Source organism: Lates calcarifer, linkage group LG5 (genome assembly GCF_001640805.2).
Source record: "Lates calcarifer isolate ASB-BC8 linkage group LG5, TLL_Latcal_v3, whole genome shotgun sequence".
In the NCBI taxonomy this organism is placed as follows: Eukaryota; Metazoa; Chordata; class Actinopteri; family Centropomidae; genus Lates; species Lates calcarifer.
The window spans coordinates 3144520-3164032 of NC_066837.1; the positions used below are offsets into that span (position 1 = coordinate 3144520).

Here is a 19513-nt window from a genome sequence, read left to right on the forward strand (position 1 = left end):
TTTCAGCCAACCAGAATGCAATATAATAATGCAGAATGCATCTTTGAAAATCTTTCATTAGCTGCAAGTGAAGTTCATCACTTTCTTTCACACATTCTTAGTAATCTGAATAAAAAGTTATTATACGGCATTAATCACTTTTCTTCAACTGGAAACTCTAGCTATATTTTTCCTTCCCCATCACAGGCACAGTACTACTTTGAGCTAAATGCTAAGCTCAGCATGCTAACATATTAACAGTGATAATACTGACATGCTGACGTTTTGCAGGTACAGTGTTTACCCTCTTTACTATTTTAGTGTAGTGTGCTTGATAATATTTGCTTATTAGTATGAAAAACAAACATTTTACATGTTGGACACATTACATTTCTTTGAATTTTAAAAAAAAAAAAAATTATGATTGTAAACAATGTTAGTTATTTTAAACTCATGACTCCACATTACATAAATATCAAAGCTATTCTGAATCTTGCAGAACACCATACATAAGACTCAGTCTGTTGTGAGTTTGGATCCTGACACACAGCTCTCTCTCAAAATGAGATGACCACTGTCATGTCTACTGTTTGCTAATGTGACGCTTCACTGCTCATAAGCCTATCATTAAATATGAGTCATCTTTGGTCTTTTGCATTCAAAATGGTTATATTTTTTGGGAAATTAATTAATTAATTTCAGGAGGCTGATGGTTGCATAACAGGAAATGATGCTTTCATGATCCTCAAAATAAAGAAGCCTGTACTTGTGTTTTGCAATGAAACCCTCTATTTCCAAAGTCATAATTTTAAAAGTTCATATATAGCAGTTTTGCAGTGTTTTGGATTCAGCCGAGCTGCACAGAGAAGTGTAACTGCAGCTCTGAGTGCTGAGGAGGAAGGAAGAAGGCGGAGCGTTTTGCTGTGGTTTGCTGTTTCTGGATGAATGAGCAGATGGATCTAGGTTCAGTGGGCTGTGATAAGTTGTCTGATGTATGCTTTGTGATTGATTTTTATTCATATATATCAGTGGTTCCCAACCTGGGAGTCAGGACCCCCCAAGAAGTCTTAAGAAAACAGGTTACTAGATGGAGAGTTCTCTCACAAATATTGTTTACTTTTCTTACTTTTTCACTTTACTTCAGAGTGGTATTTCTACAGGACCCTTAAAAACTATAAAAATGTAACAGTGTGAGAAGGGAACATCATTCATCATTCGTCAAACTGCTTACAGATGGATACATGCAACCTTTAATGGGATGTTACGCTGAGATAATGCATCCTGAGTATTATCATCCCATGACTTGTGAAAAATGTTTCAACCTGCTGTTCTCAAATAAAAGCAGAAAGCCGGAAGTATAATTCTACATGATGTGCTTTATTTTGAAACCCATGTCAGGAAGTCCCATCATTTGATTCCGTCTAACTTGACACTAGTGACAAGTAGGGTGGGCCAAGCAGCGTCTGTGACCAAGTCAAATATATCCTGGTGACAGCGGCTTTTACGCAGAAAATGAGAGGAAATCAGTCGTGTCGTGCCGGTGATTTCACAACATATGAAATTTAGCCACTAATCAGATTCATGATTAAAATGACTCTGACAAACGGTCTAAAAACATGTAAATAAAGAGTCAATTAATGAGGAACAGCGACGAAAACGCTATAAAGAAGGAAGAGAAGGTGATGGGGAAACGACATGAGACCAAAACTAATTAACATAACGGAACCGAGAACATGGTTTTAACACTTTGTGGGATATAATTAACTTTTTGTTCTAAAATGCATAAGAAATGGATCCGTCGGAGGTTGCCTGTCTTGATTTTCACCTTCTTCATCATTCTCTACGTGGATTTTCAATTGCGCACCAGCAACCCTCCCAAACTCAGAGTGGTCCACGACTCATCACCCGGTGCGCTCCACCGCGCCATACAGCAGGCTCCCTCCCCGGACAACGACGCACAGAAGCCGGCTACCAACAGCAGCAGCGGGAACGGTAGACACCCGGTGAATGAGGGTGCACATGTCACCCAGCCGAAGCTGAAGCAAGAGGACATCTTCATTGCTGTGAAGACCACGGGGAGGTTCCACAAGACGCGTCTTGCGCTCCTTTTGGAGACATGGATCTCCAAATCCAAGGCGCACGTGAGTCTCTGTTGTATCTGTGCTATTCTGCAAATTCTTAGAGCCATTAGTTTTACTGATGCAGCCTCAACTAAAAGAAAGACTCATTAAATTACGGATCTTCATATGTCTTAATCAAAGCAAACTTTCTATATATCTAAGGTTTTCATCAGTAAGAAGTTTAAGCCTGGAACTCAAGTCAGTATTTCTCTGCTTTTATTTCATAACAAGATCAAATATCTGACTCATCATCAGGCCTGTTAGAAGACATGTGCTGTAGACCGAATGATGAAAAAACAGTGAAAACACACTTCCTTCCTGCTTTGAAACTGCAACATTTCTGATGGACATGGCCATGACCAAGTTAACTATCCTACTGATTATATATAGATTAAATTGCAAATGACAGGAAGCAATGTAAAACATGGTTAAAAGTTCTTTACGACCTGTTGAAACTTTGTTATCAGAGTTTTCAAACTGAGAAATGTAATTACTGCCACTGTTTAAGGTTTAGTTTGGTTTAAAGACTGCAGACATGATCAGACCAGGGTTAACTATCAAATTGTTTTGGTGAAAGATCAACAAACCTGTCTGAAAGTCTTGCCTTTGGGATATCTGTTATCCTGTAATGAATCCTGTTTAAAAGGCAGATCATCCCTTCTATGGGAAAAATCCAACTTTTGGGAAATGCACTTATTTGCTGTCTTTATTTGATGAGGTGTGTGAGACCACCCTCATGTCTATATGGTACATAGGAATCTACAGCCAGCAGCTGGTTAGCTTAGCATAAAAGACTGGAAACAGGGTGGAACGGCTAGATTGACTGTATCAAAAAGTAACAAACTCCTCCTACCAGCTCCTCTAAAACTCTTAAGTTATTACATTAAGTCTTGTTTGTTTAATTCATACAAAAACCAAAGTATTAAATTGGTACAGTGTCAGTGGTGGTGGACTGTTTCTTGGCTGGGCGCTTTAACTTCTCTCAGCTGGTTCCCTGACAGTTTCACAGTGATGAAATAAGATGCCATGTTTTGTTAACCTTCATCAGAGCCAGGTGAGCTGTTTCCTCCAGTTTCCAGTCTTTGTGATAAGCTAAGCTAACTGGACACTCCACATTTAACCCTCTGCACAAAAGCTCCTCATAATGTCAGACAGTTACTTTTAAGCCTATGACAGACTGCCTTCAGAGTCAGAATAAGATTTTGATCACACAGGAGTTCTGGCAGTGCTCCAGTTTTTCTCCCCGTCTTCTCTTTGACTTCTACCATAGTCCAATTCAAAGGTGCTTTACTGGCATGAAATACAAAAGCTATTGCCAAAGTGAAATTGACAAGTAACAGTCTAATCAAAATTTAAATTGTGTTTTGTTGTCTGTCAGGTTTCTCTCTCTCTCTCTTGCTGGCATCTTGCTTGTTGTCTAATTGTCTTGTCAATAAGACTTTAGAAACAGTGGAATACACTTTAAAATACAATGGACTGTATTGTTCAGTTTGTGAAACTGTTAAAGATCATTTTGGAGGCGGCAATTTGTGCTGCTGTTGAACTGTACTGCACCTTACAAAGAGGTGTGTCTGTTAATTGGCCTACCCTCATTGCTTTTAATGGGGTGGAGAAAATAATAGCAATTGCAAAATGACCTTGTAACAAACATGTCTTTCAAAAATGCTCTATGAAGAGACTTTATTTCATTTAATTCCATGTTATAGTTCATGAAACAGAGTTTGTTTCCTTCAGTGAAATTAGTGAAACAATGATCTTGTGATCTTAAGAGGAAGTCTTCATCCTCTAGTTTCTTGTTTTCAGTGTCATAGTGCAGAAAGACTTTTCAAAGGAGAGCTGATTTTATTGAGGCATTATTTTAAGTGTGAAAGAGGAAGATATGGACAGCATCTTCCTCTTTCTGGTTGCAAAAGACTGATTTATCTTCACTTTGGCCTGTTAATGTATGTAAGTACTATCACATATCACACCCACAAACAAAAACAGACCCACTCATATATATATATATATATGTATAGGCACATGGACACACAAAGATACAAGTACAGATACAGCAATACACACACATACACACACAGACACAGGAAGCTCAGCAGGCAGGTTGTCTGGGCTGAGGGGAAGCAGCCGCCATGTGGAGACTCCGTTAACAATACTGAAACGGAAACTGGTCATAGAACAGGAAGTGGAGAGACTGATTGCAGAACACAGCAAACCTCATCTTACCTACCCACACACACACACACACACACACACACATACACACACAAACCACAAGGCTTTGTCCACTTACAAGGTGAAAAGCCATTTCTAACCAGCTTCTGTCACTAAACACTGTCGCTGGTCTGCTTAGAGCCAGAAACAGGAGTGTTGAGGCAAAAAAGTTGAAATGGTTAAGTACGATTATTAGCCTATCACGCTAATCTCTGCATGCTAATGTGCTGTCAGTTTCAGTGCTAACACATGTTGTAATGTGATGTTTAGCAGGTATGATGTTTGCCATGTTCATCATCTTAGTTTAGCATGGTTTGATAATTAGCATCAGGTACAAAGTACAGCTGAGGCTGATGGGTATGTCATTAGTTTTGCAGGAAGCATATTTGGTCATAACAAACAACAGTTCATCCATCCACCAAACACTTTGTGTGCAGTGTGTGAAAACTCTGGAAAGTAATGTCTGTTTGACAATAATAATAATACAGTGTTGAATAAAATATAGTGACTGTTGGGTTAAATCCCAGAAGCAGCCAGGTAAATCTACATGGATAAAGTAATAAAATGATTTTCTCTCTACCCTCAATTACTCTCAGCAGTGTTCCCTGGAGGCATCTCAAAATGCCGCTGTGGAACAGAGTGAAGGTCCAAATGGCAGATCTGAAGGCCAGATTCCCATCACACAGCTGAGGAATTACTGAAGTGTAGATCAAAACCTTATCTAGATATATTACAGTCATTTTGTGCTATGGGGCAGTACAAATCTTACTTAATGGCCCTTTAACAGTGTGAAAAACAAGGTGAGATTTATGCATTCCTGCCTGACCTCAATAAAATGTCCTCTCAAACTCTGTTTATGAGCCGCTGCAAGTCGACAGTCCGCCATTTTTGTTCCTCAGCCCAGGTTGACTGATTTCAGTGCAGGTAGTTTAGTGTGAGTTATGACCAGAGGGGAGGAAACTAAGCGTGATGGTGGCTCTTTCTCTTGGGGTTTTACTGGGGTGTGTGGTGGTGGTGGTTGTTGTGGTGATGGCAGTGAAGAGGATTGATTCAGGTATCTCATTACTCCTCCTTCTGCTTCAGTGATAGAGGGATGAGAGGGAGGGATGGACAAAGGTAAAAAAAAGAGGCCTTTGGGAGAACAAGTGAGGGAGGGGAGAGTTTGATTGGTGTGTATTGGTATAATGACCAAAGTGAAGATTTAGAGGGTGTCTGATGTCTCTCTCTCTCTCTCTCTCTCTCTCTCTCTCACACACACACACACACACACGAGAGAGAGTATTAAGAGTTGATGGATGAACTGGGCTTGGTACAGTAAAACAATGTGCTTAAATACACGCAGCCTCTCTTTAGAGAACAGTGGAGAGAATATTATGGAGATTAGTCACTTTAATGTAAGGACACACACATACTCACATATGCACACACATCATGTGCTCAGTGTCTCTTTATTGTGGAAAATTCAGTTTCACACCCTGATTGCTTCACTCTTTTACCCGTCTACCTCCGCTGTTCCTCCCTCTATCACACCCACACACACTCTTGTGTCTGGGTTAAGTCACATCTCTTGCCTTCATATTTCCCTCACATTTGTAATTCACTACATATCCACATGCCATTTTAAATTAATTTATTGTATGTTGCATTAATTCTGCTGCTGTCATTTTAAATGCACTAATAATTGACCTCATACTGCAGCATTTCAACACTTTGTCTTTCTGTTTAGGCCTCTTCACACTGCGTCTGTGTATCTCCACACCCCCAAACCATCTTTTTGTAAAATATTTTGATTATTAATATGCACAAAAATATATCAGCATCACAATGAAGTGTTTATATGAAAAAATAATAGCCTCTGGAAAATAAAAGGCCTGCTCAGACATGAGAAATTGCCCTCTGTCACATTAAACTTTATTTTAATCTCAGTGCGGCTGATATCAGTGGCTGTATGTTGTGGACAGAGCTCATTTAAAATGTCTTAAGTTGTATTTCTGAAACACTGTTAGTATTATTGTCCTCCAGCCATAATGTCAGGAGACACATTAATACATTCCAAGGAGTTAAATAAAACATGAGTTACGGTTTGTGTTTATCTTATCTATCGGGCGATTTGTCCTCCTCTGAGGTTATTTAGTGTCTGCCTGGTGGAGAAAGTCGAACACGCCGCGCAGTTCATCCTGGGGGGCTGCGGAGATGGAGTGCAACACAAGGGTTGCTTGTTCAAATCCTCTGGTTCAAACCTCCCCAGTCTCAATGACTCATACCCCATATGCATTTTAATCTTTTCAGTGGAGTGTCTAGATGAAACTGGCACAGGATTCCAGCTGGTTGTGGAAATACTGTTAGTGTTGGTGAATTTTAAAAGGTTGATTTTGCATTTGAATCGAAGAAAGAGAAGGAATATAATACATCTTTCCAGACTCAGCTTGATAAGTGACAGTAAACAAAAATAAGATATAGATGGTTGAGTGATTTAATGATTTTTTACACCACCAGAGGTCAGTATTGCACTACAGATCTATCTATCTATCTATCTATCTATCTATCTATCTATCTATCTATCTATCTATCTATCTATCTATCTGTCTGGTTGAATGACTGTAAGAACAGGCTGTGAGGGCTGTGAGAATAGTAACACAATAATAACACAAGGTGTGTGTGTGTGTGAGTGTGCGTGATTCAAGACTTATTTGACTCATATATCTGCCAAAGAACAAATTGATTTGGCCACATAGTGCTCCTCTTACCGATTTAGGCCATAAATGTGTGTGTGTGTGTGTGTGTGTGTGTGTGATGTGCCTGTGTGCAGTGAGTCATTGTTTTAGCTCACAGTGGGGAGCCTTGTTTTTGTCACATTGAATTTGCTCCATTCAAAACTATATTGATCCCATGCGTACACGAGTGTGTTTGTGTGTGTTCGCTCCTTAATGAAGGTGCTTTCAGGATGTTCTGTTACAGATGTGGAAAAGAAGCATGTATAATCAAGGGGGGTGTGTTTAAACCATTTTCTCTCTTTTTGTTTTTCTGTATTTTTTTGTCTAGACGTTCATTTTCACAGACACGGAGGATGAGGACTTAAGTTCAGAGGGTAAGCACCAGTCTTGAATCTAATTTACACACAAACTGATGCGACCAAAAAGAGACCCTTTCCTGTTTCAACATGATAATGCCCCCATGCACAAACATGCTGTTGTCATTTATACAATGATAATGGTGGTAGATTACCACTCAAAATCTACTGAATCAGTGGGTCCATTTCTAGCTGCCGGCCGACTTGCTCATTTGTAGCTGCAACTTTGTGACTTGGTTGAAAACATCATGTGCAGCTGCAACAGGAATCTTGTTTAAAGGGTCTCAAACATGCAGAAGAGTGGAACAGCAGATTAATGCTCACGGTTGTGGAATCACACAGTCACATTTGGTTGTAATGTCCTGGTCTTATTCTTTGTTTCTTTCTTTGGTCCTTTTGTGCTTCTTAAAATCCTTCTCTATTGTTTTTCATCTGCTTGCACTTCTTCTTTTCTCCTTCTCTTCCAATCCTCACAGACTTTTGCTCTGTATTGTATTCATTCTTCCATTGTCAGGCTTTCCTTCATTCTCTTGCTTTCTCTTCCCTCTCTTTTTCTTTTCACTTCCTCCAGCCCTTTTCCTCACTGCTCTCCTCCATTCTCTCTCTGCATCTCTCTAGGTTCTGTCTCTTGGATATAAACCAGTTTCACACAATTAATTATCATCAGTACCTGCAGTATAATCATGTGGAACGGAGAACATCCAGTTTTATGTCTCCCTCTGTCTCTCTCTCTTACCAGGTTATAACATGGTGGTAACAGGCTGCCAGTCAGATCACAGCCAGCAGGCTCTGTCCTGCAAGATGTCTGCTGAGTATGACGGCTTCATGGCCTCAGACAAGAGGTGAGACACATTAAGGTCCATCTATCATCCTGCCTGCACTGGATTTAAAGATCGGATTAAGATTACAGACTTTAATGATCACCGTGGGGAAATCGGGCTCTTACAGCTGCAGGTAGTGAAAGGAGAAATCAAAGAAGTAAATAATCTTCTGTGTAACGTTTACATAAGCATAAACACAGGAGCCAACTTCTATGGTCAGACTTATATTGATAATCAGAGGAGACTCAGTGATTTGGATTCGTGTAACTCATGATGCTGCTTGAGGCTTCATGTTCTCTGGACAATGTGTTGATATTCGGTCATATTTTGATTTGTGGAAAATACGATGAAGCTCAACAGCTTGTGTTCAGTGTATGACTGACGCAGGGACTGCTGTCTTGTTATTCAGATGACAGAGGAAATGAAAAAGCATTTCACTTTGGTTCCAAGCCCCACTTTGTTATTTGGAGTGAAGAGAGAAGTGAGGCTGTTTGGTTTGGAAAGAAGCCTTTTGTGTTGTTGGACAGCTATTAGGATGGCAGAGGAAACAAGACAGCACTTCAGACTGGTACCAGCAGCTTTGTCATTTGGACTCTGATGTTGCAGCAAGAGTCTGTTTGGTTTGGAAAGAAGCTTTGACATCATGTCCAGTCATTAAGGTGGCAAAGGAAATCAAACAGCTTGATCACTCAGAGTAACACAGTGAAACGACATGATGACAGTTGTGTTTCCTGAGATAGCAGTCCACCAAATATACACAATGATGACACAAGAAGTGTCAGAAATAATCATTCCTGAGTTTTACACATAGATAACTGTACAGCTGACTAATCCAAAGAAACATAGTTAGTGACCTTGAGTTTGATTCACAGATTCAATCACAGATCTAGGCAAACGTTTTTGATGGATTTGAGCAATTATTTCCTGTCTTCCTACAGGCACAAGGTTATTCAATGGAACACAATGTGTGTACTGATATAAAAACAGCCAACACAGTCACAATGATAAAGAAGGAAACATTTGACTGTTTACTGTGACGCCTTTTCTAGCTCGAGTAATTTTGAAGTCTTTGAGAAGTGTTGTTGGATTTATTCTGTACAGGAATGAATCCAAGAAGAAGGTAGATGAGGTTTTAAACTCTTGAACTACTGTATTTTAACTGCATGTTTTTTTTCCTGTTGCTCATCAGGTGGTTTTGTCATGTGGATGATGATAACTATTTGAACCCAGACGCCCTCGTCTCCCTGCTCTCAGCCTTCCCCCAGGAAGGCGACATCTATGTGGGCAAACCGAGCCTGGACAAGCCCATCACTGCACACGAACTTCTGGAGGGCAACGCAACGGTACCATAACACAGTTTTTATTTCATTTCATTTCGTTTTATGGGATTCTTGGCAGATTCAGGGCATCAACGAGTGATCAGATACCAGCTTGTGTTGTTCATGATGTCAGAGGAACTTTGCTTCTCTCATAGTAAACAAACAAATACATTTTTTAAAAAGTTTTATAATGTGAAACACTTCAGAGTGTGATCTTAAGAGCAGGCTGTCGTCTAGTAGGAAAAAATGACCACACTGAGAGAAGGACTCGAAGAGGCTCTTCAGATGTAGTTTTGTAGTCACTTGTTTGGTGAGTCACTATCACAAGCACTTTTTTGCGACAGTATTCAACAGTTCAAATGTTTCATGTTAACTAATTATAAGTTGATAGTGTTTCCTAAGACAGCCTCTTCTCTTCCATTCACATACAAATAACATGACTTCATGTCTTATGACGCAGATGATACTTGAGTTTCATTTTATGAGGTGATTGTTGGTGTATTATGAGAAGGTGGGCACATTTGTACCAGAATTTTTAGCACTTTTACACTAAATTTGACTGTTTTATCCCTCATCCTAACCAAGTGGTTTTTGTGCCTAAATTTAACCATTTAACCCAAACAACATGGAAAGGTTCAGCATATGCAGTGCACACAATTTGAAAGTATAAACTTGTGGTATTTGTACACAGATTGATGAGATTCAGTTGCCTCTGAGCATTTTTTTTCTTGGCAGCATTGGAAAAGCCTCTGAAACAGCATTTACACCACAGTACTCTATAACTCCCCAGAAACCCAGACCGAATTTAATTTATATGGGCCGATAACTCCTTAAGGCAGGGTGACCCCTCTGTGATACATTACTGTCTTGGATGTGACTCCACAGATTTATTTTTTCTAGCTGTGCTGCCCTGTGAAATTCTTTATCTCTTTTTACATCTTGAATTTCTTCTTTCCTCATTCTTTCATTTCACTACCTATTTCTTCCATCCTACCTAAACAGACCTGCTGTCATTCACTCACTGATTCTCATGACTCCCTCCACTGCTATTCTTCTATCCTTCCTTCTTGTCTTCTTTGTTTGTTTCCTTACTTCTTTCTCCTCTCTCTCTTTCCCAGTGTTGCACTGTGGAAACTAACCAAAGTCCTTCTGTTACTGCTCACAACTACACATCTCTCTATTCTAGTTTTCCAACTTTCTGACCCTTTCTTCTACCTTGGAAACCAGACCAATCAAAGACAAGTGTTCAACAAATCACATTTAATCCGTGGAGCTTAACTGCTGTTTAAGTGCAGCTGAAATATCCTGTGTAATCACTCACTGCATTTAAGAAAAAGCCAAGTGTGGTATGGAATGGAACCAGTCTGTTGGTATGACATAGGGTCGTCCAGCAAAAATGTTGGATCTAGTTCAGGTTTTACTGCAACGAGGCGCTGTTGTGCAGTGTTTGGGAGTTTAAAGTTTAACTCAAGCTGGACTTTCTGGATCATATTTCTAGTCTCACAGGTATCTGTTTTCAACTGTCACCTGTCAGTCAGTCCACAGGGTCAGCATTTTCTGACCCACATCAATTGTCCATCCAGTTCTACTTATAAAACATTAACAGTTTATATTTGACTGCAAGAGCCACACAGACTGTTGTGCATCAGTATGTGAACCTCAAATATGTGAACCTTGCACTCCAAGTCTTTAGTGAAGGGAAACGCCATATGTACCCACTCAAACCTCATTTAATTTCTTTCTCTCTGTACTGTATGTTAACTTCTGAACTATATCTGCAACTATAATTCAAGATATAAGAAAGAAAGAATATGAATAAAATCAACCCTGGTTTTCCTCCTATGTACTTGCCATGTGGCAAACTGAAAACTATTATTGTTCATTGAACAGACCAGCTGTTGTTTGTCTCTGATGTTAGTCTCCCTGGTGGAGACACCTGGACACCTCAGATGCTGCTGGTGTTGTGTGTGGATTGAATGCCTCTGCACTGTTTGTGTGTTTCTGTTGTGAGTTTAATTTCAACTTTTACATAAATGCTTCATCCTCTTAAGTTTCTGTTCTTTTGTTCTTCCTCCTTTCCCTCCTTTCCTCCCTCGTTCTGTTAATCCACTGTTCCTTCCTTCCTTTTTTCTTTCCTTTTTGATGCTCTGCTGTTCTACCGACGACACTAATGAACTATAAAACAAAGCTGAGGTCTTTTCTTATTGGTTTTGTGCCAAAATGCAGCCCAGCCAGGTTAACTACTGCCATGCAAGATCCATACTTTCCAGTTTTTTTCATTCATTTTCATTCTCATCGCAGCTGAAGGGAGGATGGGAGGATGCAGCTAGGGGTAGCGAGATGAATGTATGTATGTATGTATGGAGATACAGGGAATGTGATGCTCTGTGTGTTCTGTTCACATGGGAAAGATTTTCAGACCCAGTGGATCAATGAGTGATTAGAGTTTTGTTGGGATATTGATTTGAGGTAAAACACACACACACACACACACACACACACACACACACACAGTGAGGAAGACTCCTTAGGGGAAGGAGGTTGTCAAACTGCAGGTGGTCGATAGTTTGTTTTTGAATACACATGCAACTATACTCCCTATGTGTGTGTGTGTGTGTGTGTTGTATACGTGCGTGCATGTATATGCGTGTATATGTGTCACTGAGTTCACATGCTTTACAGTAGGATTAATGCTCCCATTGAGTTAAAGTGCATCATGATTCCAGCAAGCTTTCTGAATAGCATGTCATCCTCTCTCTCTCTCTCCTTTCTCCCTGCACTTCTCAATCCCTCTCTCTCATTTCTCGAAACGACTCTCTCCATCTCCCTTGTGTCACATTCTCTGCTCTGATTGCACCCATTTACACTGAAAAATAAATCTTTATTTATCTTTGCTTCCAATCTCCTTTTCTCTCTCTTTCCTTCCTCTTCCATTTTCTGGCTGTTCACTCTCTTTCACTTCTCTCCTCTCTTCCTTTTTTTCATCATTTCCATCCTTTGCCGAGCTTGGATGGGTGATGGAGAAAACAAAAACCGATGTCAGGCTCCTCTCTGTCTCCTCTTCTCATTCTCTTACATTTCGCTGCCTATCTTTTTCGATTTCCTGTCACTATTGTGAGGCTGAGAGGAAGATGAGAGAAGGAAAGGAATGATAAGAAAATAAAATAAAATAAAAGAGTAGACAAGGAAAATAGAGAAAGTAAAACAGAAAGAAAGGAATTCAAAGAAGAACTAAAAGAAAACAATGGTAAGAAAAGGGGGGACGACAGAAAGTAAAGGAAATTTAAGGAACAGAATATCCTTTGAAACAAAAGGGAAGAAAAAGATCCAAAGGAATGAAAAGGATGAGAGAGAAATCAAAATGAATGGGATGGATGGGGAGAACGACAGAGAAGGGCAAACAACGAGGCAGGAAATGGGAAAAGAAAAAGGAAAGGAAATGATGAAATGCCAAGAAAACAAGGACGGAAAGGAGAAGAACTGAAACAAAAGGAAAGGGCAGAGATGGGCTTCTAATTCGTTCTGTAATTACAGCTCGCTCTCCTTTAAACTCCTAATTTGACTGCTGTGAAAAACACACAAACAAAACAGCAGAATAAAAAATCACCTTAATGGTTTATAGCAGATAAAGACAGGTAAATCATGGCAGGCTGGTTTGGAAAAGGCCGAGCAATCAATACACATCTGAGGGGAAACCAGAGAGGAGAAAGACAGAGAAGTGTTATACTTTATTATTTAAGCTCAGTGATGGAGGTGCTCTTTCTCATTTCTTATCTATTGCAGACATCATTTGTGTCAGAGGGAAAGATATTGCGTCAGTCTGCTAAAAATTCCCAATATTCCTGGAGGGCAAAAGAGGTGAAGGTAAAAGGCTCTTTACTCGAGGGTCAGACAGGCTCACAGTCACACTATAATTTAAATTCTCTGAAGTAGACCTGTTTAATACCATTAAAATATGCTATGGTTTTTGGAGCATAGCCTACTTGTAGAACAGCGACTATAATGTGATCTTATGGGACTGTGTACACACTGTGCGCCACTTTCAGGACATTTTGTGTCACGTTTACAGATTTTAACACCGTTGTGGTCTGGGTCAGGGGTTAGTAAGTAGACATATGACAAAGCGTGGAATGACAAACAAAAAGCAAACAATTTATAGTTCAAACATGCTAAATGAATTAGCTTGTTATTCATACATCACATTTCCTCAGCAGCTCCTTCTCACTTGTGTTTGTCTCAAATTATAGAGTGGAGGCGGTGGAGGAGTGGAGCCTTCTCTGTAGAATCTGTAATGGGACCCCCTCCCTGCCAACACAGTGCTCTCATTGACATTAATGAGGTTTTTTTTTCTCATTTTGGTGCAGTGCAATTGTTGATCGATGGATTTTAAACATGCTTTTCTAAACTAGACATATTTGTGTTTGCATGTATGTATTTGTTGATATCTCTCTTCTCTCTCTCTCTCTGTGTGTGTGTGTGTGTGTGTTGTCACTCAGAGGGAGGTACGGTTCTGGTTTGCTACAGGAGGAGCAGGTTTCTGTCTCAGTCGGCGGCTGGCAGAGAAGATGGCTCCATGGGCCAGGTATTTATGAATTGATACTCCCTGCTTGTGTGTGTGTGTGTGTGTATTTAATCTGTCTTTGACCAAATGCCAGTGCTAGTGCAAATAAAGAGAAATATAGTGAGACAGTTAAAACTGGTTAATGCTAATTCAATAGCAAATTAAACTAAATCGTTTTTTTGTATGTTTCAGCCCATTTACCACAAATTGCTTTTACTTACCATTTTCCAAATTATACCAAAGTTCCTCATCTAATTATGTGCTAAGTTTGTGAGAGAGACTTTCTATCCTTCTGGCAGCTACTATACACAAATGTCATAGAGGACATAATGTGAATTTCATGACTTCTCACAATGAAGACTTTTTCTGACCACCACTGTTGTGTTCATCTGCATCAACCAGCAGCATAACTCTGGCCAAAAATTAAAGCTGACTAAATGTTCACAGTGATGAATCACCAATCTAAAGTAAGTGTCAGGTCTCTGCAAGTTTATATTTATACTGCGCTCAAACAACTGAGACTAATGGCCGCCCAGGGCTAGAAAGTGGGGAATCAATCTAAAAATTTACGGTGTTCTTTGGAAAAGGTCAGCAGTAAAGCACACCCAGTAAATAGTTAATTGGCCTAAACATGCAAAATCATCAACATTATCCTTTTGGGTTGAAAGTTAGGCAGTTTTATAGTTTTACTGAAACAAAATCCCCATAACCAGAAAAGAATGGAGTTTAAAGGCCCAACCTGTGATCTGTAGATGTATCAGGAGACAAAGTCTTTGGTTAGATGTTGTTTGTCAAATGTAAATCTACAGTAGTAATATGTTTGTGGGGTTTTTATGTTTGTATTTCAGTGGCTCCCGGTTTGAGCAGACATCTGCGACCATCCGTCTCCCTGATGACTGTACAGTGGGCTTTATTGTGGAGAAGAGGTTGGGCATCTCCATGGTCCACTGTCCTTTGTTCCACTCTCACCTGGAAAACCTGCTGCTCATTAGCCACAGAAGCATCCCACACCAGGTACTGACCCACACACACACACACACACACACACACACACACACACATGCCTGTAGACACTTCTTCTTACAATTGTGTGTGTGTGTTTTTCTCCACTGCAGGTGACACTGAGCTATGGGATGTTTGAGAACAAAATGAACAGCATTGAGGTGAAAGGAAGCTTCTCTAAAGAGGACGACCCCTCCAGGTTAGTCTGTCACTCCACTCAGTGCTTCCCCTACACGCAGTGCACCGCTGCTGCTGAAATTCTACAATGAAACATAACTAACAGCTTGCACTTTCTACAGTGCATGCAGCTGGCTGAGTTTAGTATGAAATGAAGAGGACCTCACCACACACCCACAAACAAATATATACATGCATGCACAGCTGAATTTTCTCTACCCTACACTATGTTTTCCTACTTATTGTTACCCTGTAGTTGCCACTCACATTCTAATTAGTTACCATGCCTTGGTTTCATCATCTGCTGGAACTGTTTCAGCAAAAGAGGCGCATAAATTTACAATTTTTACATTTACAAGAAAATCCTAACACCTTACAGTTAAGAGCTTTACTGGCAAAAACAGACAGGAAAATGGTACTGGTGAGACAGTCCTCAATGCAGCTGGACCTCGTATAGTGCTCCCCCCTAGAGGCTACAGCGATCACTACATAACACCATATGAAACTGGTTGATTTGGAAAAACGTACCTTATTCTAACAGCATCACAGGTAGCGGAAGTAAGGTTTGTTCTGAGGGTGGTGCTAGAGTAAAAAACCTTTATTCCCTTTAAAGTAGAAACGTCTGAAGGATACATCTGATGATTCAGTTTTGAGATGTGAAAAGGACAGAATGACAAATTTCATAGAATTATAGTTTTTATTTGACATGATGGTGGTGCTACAAAATCTCTGGATTCACCAAGTAAAATGCTCTTAGGGGACTATGACTGTGCTCTATGACATATCATATAGTGAGATATCTCACTCTGGACAAAAGTGTTGGACAGCCTGACCGATTCTTGAATTAGATATTACTTTGTTCCAAATCTTGAATTTCTGAATATGGACTTAATTTTACTTTAGAAAATGTAATCAAGAAATCAAATACTCAGCATTAATAAATATTTAGGACTGATTAACCCTGGCATTGCATGAATAGTTCATCGCTCTGGCACGGTGACTGTTGGCTGTGGTCCACTTTGTTTAAAGAAATCCCCTGCTCTCAGTTTTTCTTCAGCGATGATCTGACCTGAAGATGTGACGCCCCTGTAGCTCCTGTTCAGTCAGAGATAAAAGCAATTTGATGTAACGCAACATAACGACAGATGTGTTTGTCTCTCCCAGTCCTCGCCATCTTCAGCTGTAAGAACATATCACCACAAACACTCCACGGCGAGCTCTTTCCATTTGTTTCCATCCACTGGTGTCGCACAGAGTTACGCTCAACATTGCTGCAGCCTTAAAGGAGCAGGTCAAATGTTCATCAGCCTGTAAAAAAACAAAGTTGGTCGGGTTTCTAAACAGTAACTTTTTATTTGTTTACCCAGACGTATTTGTGGGAAATAAGTTTGTTTTTCTAAAGAAATCAGGTCAAGAATGTAGCAGCATGAGAAATATGATTTGTGGACAGCATCATTAAACAGGTTTGGAGAACGAGTTGAATTTTGTAATATGAAAATGCTGTTACTAATAAATGATAAGAAAAGACAGAGACAAAGTTGCGTGGACAGCCTGGGAAACAGTCAGGACTGAAGCTACATGAACAAACAAGGTCACTTTGATCACCAAATGTCATAAAACACTCATTACCCTGGTGCATTTTTTGCACAGTGCAGCACTTCTTAAGGGACATGATGGAAGAAGTTTGCTGTCCCAAAGCACAAAGTGGGGTTAATGAAGTGCTCTGGCATTTGAAACTGTCAAGCAAAGATTTCCCACCCATCTGCTTCTTAGACGTTCAAGCATTAAATGTCATAAAAAGACAGAGTCAAGTCAAAACTGAGAATAAGAAAAGAAATGATAATAGAAGATGTTAATAATGGGACATGTGCCAGATGTGTCTCAGTTAAGTGCAAATTAAATGCGAGATGAGACAAAAAACATTTCTCACAAAGTTAAGAAATCCTTAAATGCCAAACCAAAAACTGTGCTTGGGACAGTATCAGCAAGAAGTGCAATCCAAAACACAAAACTTTTTATATAATAAAAGCAGATAAAACACTTTCAAGGCCAGAAATGCAGAATTTATTTAAACGAACAAGCAAAAAAAATTAGAATACAAACTACTAATCACTTGTTCTTTGCTCTACTTTCTACCCAACAATATTAATTTTAAAACTTTTAACAAGTTCTTGAGATCGCCTACTAACCAAGAAAAGAGAGCCCAAAAAAAGACATGAATAAGCAAAAAAGAAACATAATCTCCTTGCCGGAGGTAAAAAATCATAAAGTAGCATAAACATTCTAGTATTATGACATTACTCTGTGACATTTTCATTAGATGCTGCTGGACTATTTTTAGCTGCTGTAGCTTTTTCTTTTTTTGCAGTAGCAGATCATCTGTATCAGTGTTGTCGCAGCCTCTACTGGCTGCTGATAGAGGACAATACAAAGTCATCAGTAACTTTATGTCCCCTTTAACGCACAATGGAGCCAACAGAGACTACAGTTCACACTACAGATCATATGGCCATAATCTGAACAACATTATATATCAGTAAGGGTCACTGCAGACTCAGACCTGCAAAAACTGATCTGTCACAGTCCTGTGAAGCAGGACTGAGTAACCGTCCGTCTGTCTGTGCGTCCCATTCTTGTGTGAGTGATAGCTCAGTAACATTCTGAGGGAATTTCTTCAAATTTGGCACAAACATCCACTTTGACTCAAAGATGAACTGATTAGATTTTGTTAGTTAAAGGTCTCTGTGATCTCACAAAAAAACCTTTCATTAAATCCCATCTGGACAGACATGGATGTAAACTGCAACTTGACCACTTGGCAGTACAAGCGTTGGGTGGTATTTCTATCTGCAGATATCTTGGCGAAGACTCTATATAACTATATAAAACTGATTTTTGAACCTCACTGAGGCGCTTTCACTTATCAGTGTCAACAACAAGACTTGTGTTTGAGGATATCCTGGTGGCCCAGAGGTTTAAGACGCTGACAATATAATCACAATGTCCCCTCTGTTTGGAGTCCAGCCAGGGATCTTTGTTGCATCTCAGTCCAAATCTTGTTATCTCTACACCGTCACTACCAAATAAAAAGGCAAAAAGCCATAGAATTAAAAAGACTTTGGCAAGTTAACGAACTACAACATGATGAAATGTATTTTCACACAACCAACCAATCTTTAATATGTGCACAGTGTGTATTAGAGGAATATGGAGACACATATATTAAGATTTAAACCACATCAAACATGGAGGATAAAGTACTTCAAACATCACTGACAGTGGATACCAAGAGTTTTCATCAGTTATTCTTCATCTCTTCTACAGGTTCAAAACTGTCCACTGCATGTTGTATCCTTTCACCAGCTGGTGTCCATGAGCTTTTCATAAGAGACGACTGTTGACCTTCCTGGATGAAAGGCTTTTCCTGGGAATTATACTGTATGTCTTTTCTCTGCAGAGAAAACCAATAGTTTCAGTTTGATGAAACAGTATTAGATACAGATACCAGAACATGTGGCTGAAGCCTTGGACACACACTCTTAGTCCTTCTGTGTCTGTTTATAAGACTGATACTCATCTACTCAGAGAAGAGGATCTAAAGAGAGGCTTGTCTATGATGTGAAAAAGGCCTTCTCTTCTTCACCTCTGTGTCACAGACTGTTGAAGAAGATCGTGAAGGTTTGCTTGTTTTTATTTGTTGGGAGTGAAGCACTTAAGATGAGGTAGATCTTGTCCTTGTAACTTACTGAAACTCTGTGAAGTTGTTATGACGAATGAACAAAATGAAAATGAGACTGTTCTTATTTGTACATCATTTCTGTGCACTTTGATTTGATTAAAGTTTGATCTATCTTGTGTTTTAGTGTTTCTTTATGAAGTTGATGATGGTTACAACTGCACACATACTGCACCGACAGGACCTGAATTATCTTCAGGTGGTGCTGAGGTTGAAGTTGCTGAATTTATTTTAGTTTTTATAGATTCGATGTGTGTGTGTGTGTGTGTGTGTGGTTGTGTGTTTTTATGAAGGGGATGGTGTCCTTGTGCCAGTGAAGTCTGCACACAATGAGCCATTCTGACCCACATCTCCCTCCTTATCCAAACCTTCTGTCCTCCCTCCCTGGCTTTTCTTGCTTTCTACCTTCTTCCCTCCACCCCTCCATCTGTCTTCTTCCCTCCTCCTTCCTCCCTCTGTCGCTCTGTTTACTCAGTCTTATCCACAATAGCTGTGCTTGCTCCTTCAAGGCCTTGGC

The 19513-nt window shown here is 39.8% G+C and overlaps 1 protein-coding gene across 1 annotated transcript; it reads left to right on the forward strand.

Moving 5' to 3' along the window:
* The first annotated feature begins 1422 nt into the window (after positions 1 to 1422).
* mfng (MFNG O-fucosylpeptide 3-beta-N-acetylglucosaminyltransferase) lies at positions 1423 to 19117 on the forward strand. The gene is made up of 8 exons (XM_018672566.2): positions 1423 to 2120; positions 7353 to 7398; positions 8120 to 8222; positions 9391 to 9544; positions 14017 to 14102; positions 14930 to 15095; positions 15197 to 15282; positions 18585 to 19117. Exons 1-8 carry the CDS (start codon positions 1758 to 1760, stop codon positions 18634 to 18636), a joined length of 1056 nt encoding a protein of 351 aa, XP_018528082.1. The 5' UTR covers positions 1423 to 1757; the 3' UTR covers positions 18637 to 19117.
* Positions 19118 to 19513: the final 396 nt, after the last annotated feature.

Bases quoted from the DNA above. Each gene is read 5' to 3' on its own strand.
- mfng (XM_018672566.2), top strand. From the start codon at position 1,758: ATGCATAAGAAATGGATCCGTCGGAGGTTGCCTGTCTTGATTTTCACC. The intron at 9,545-14,016 runs GTACCATAACAC...GTTGTCACTCAG, and splicing joins TTCTGGAGGGCAACGCAACG to AGGGAGGTACGGTTCTGGTT. The intron at 15,283-18,584 runs GTTAGTCTGTCA...TCTCTTCTACAG, and splicing joins AAAGAGGACGACCCCTCCAG to GTTCAAAACTGTCCACTGCA.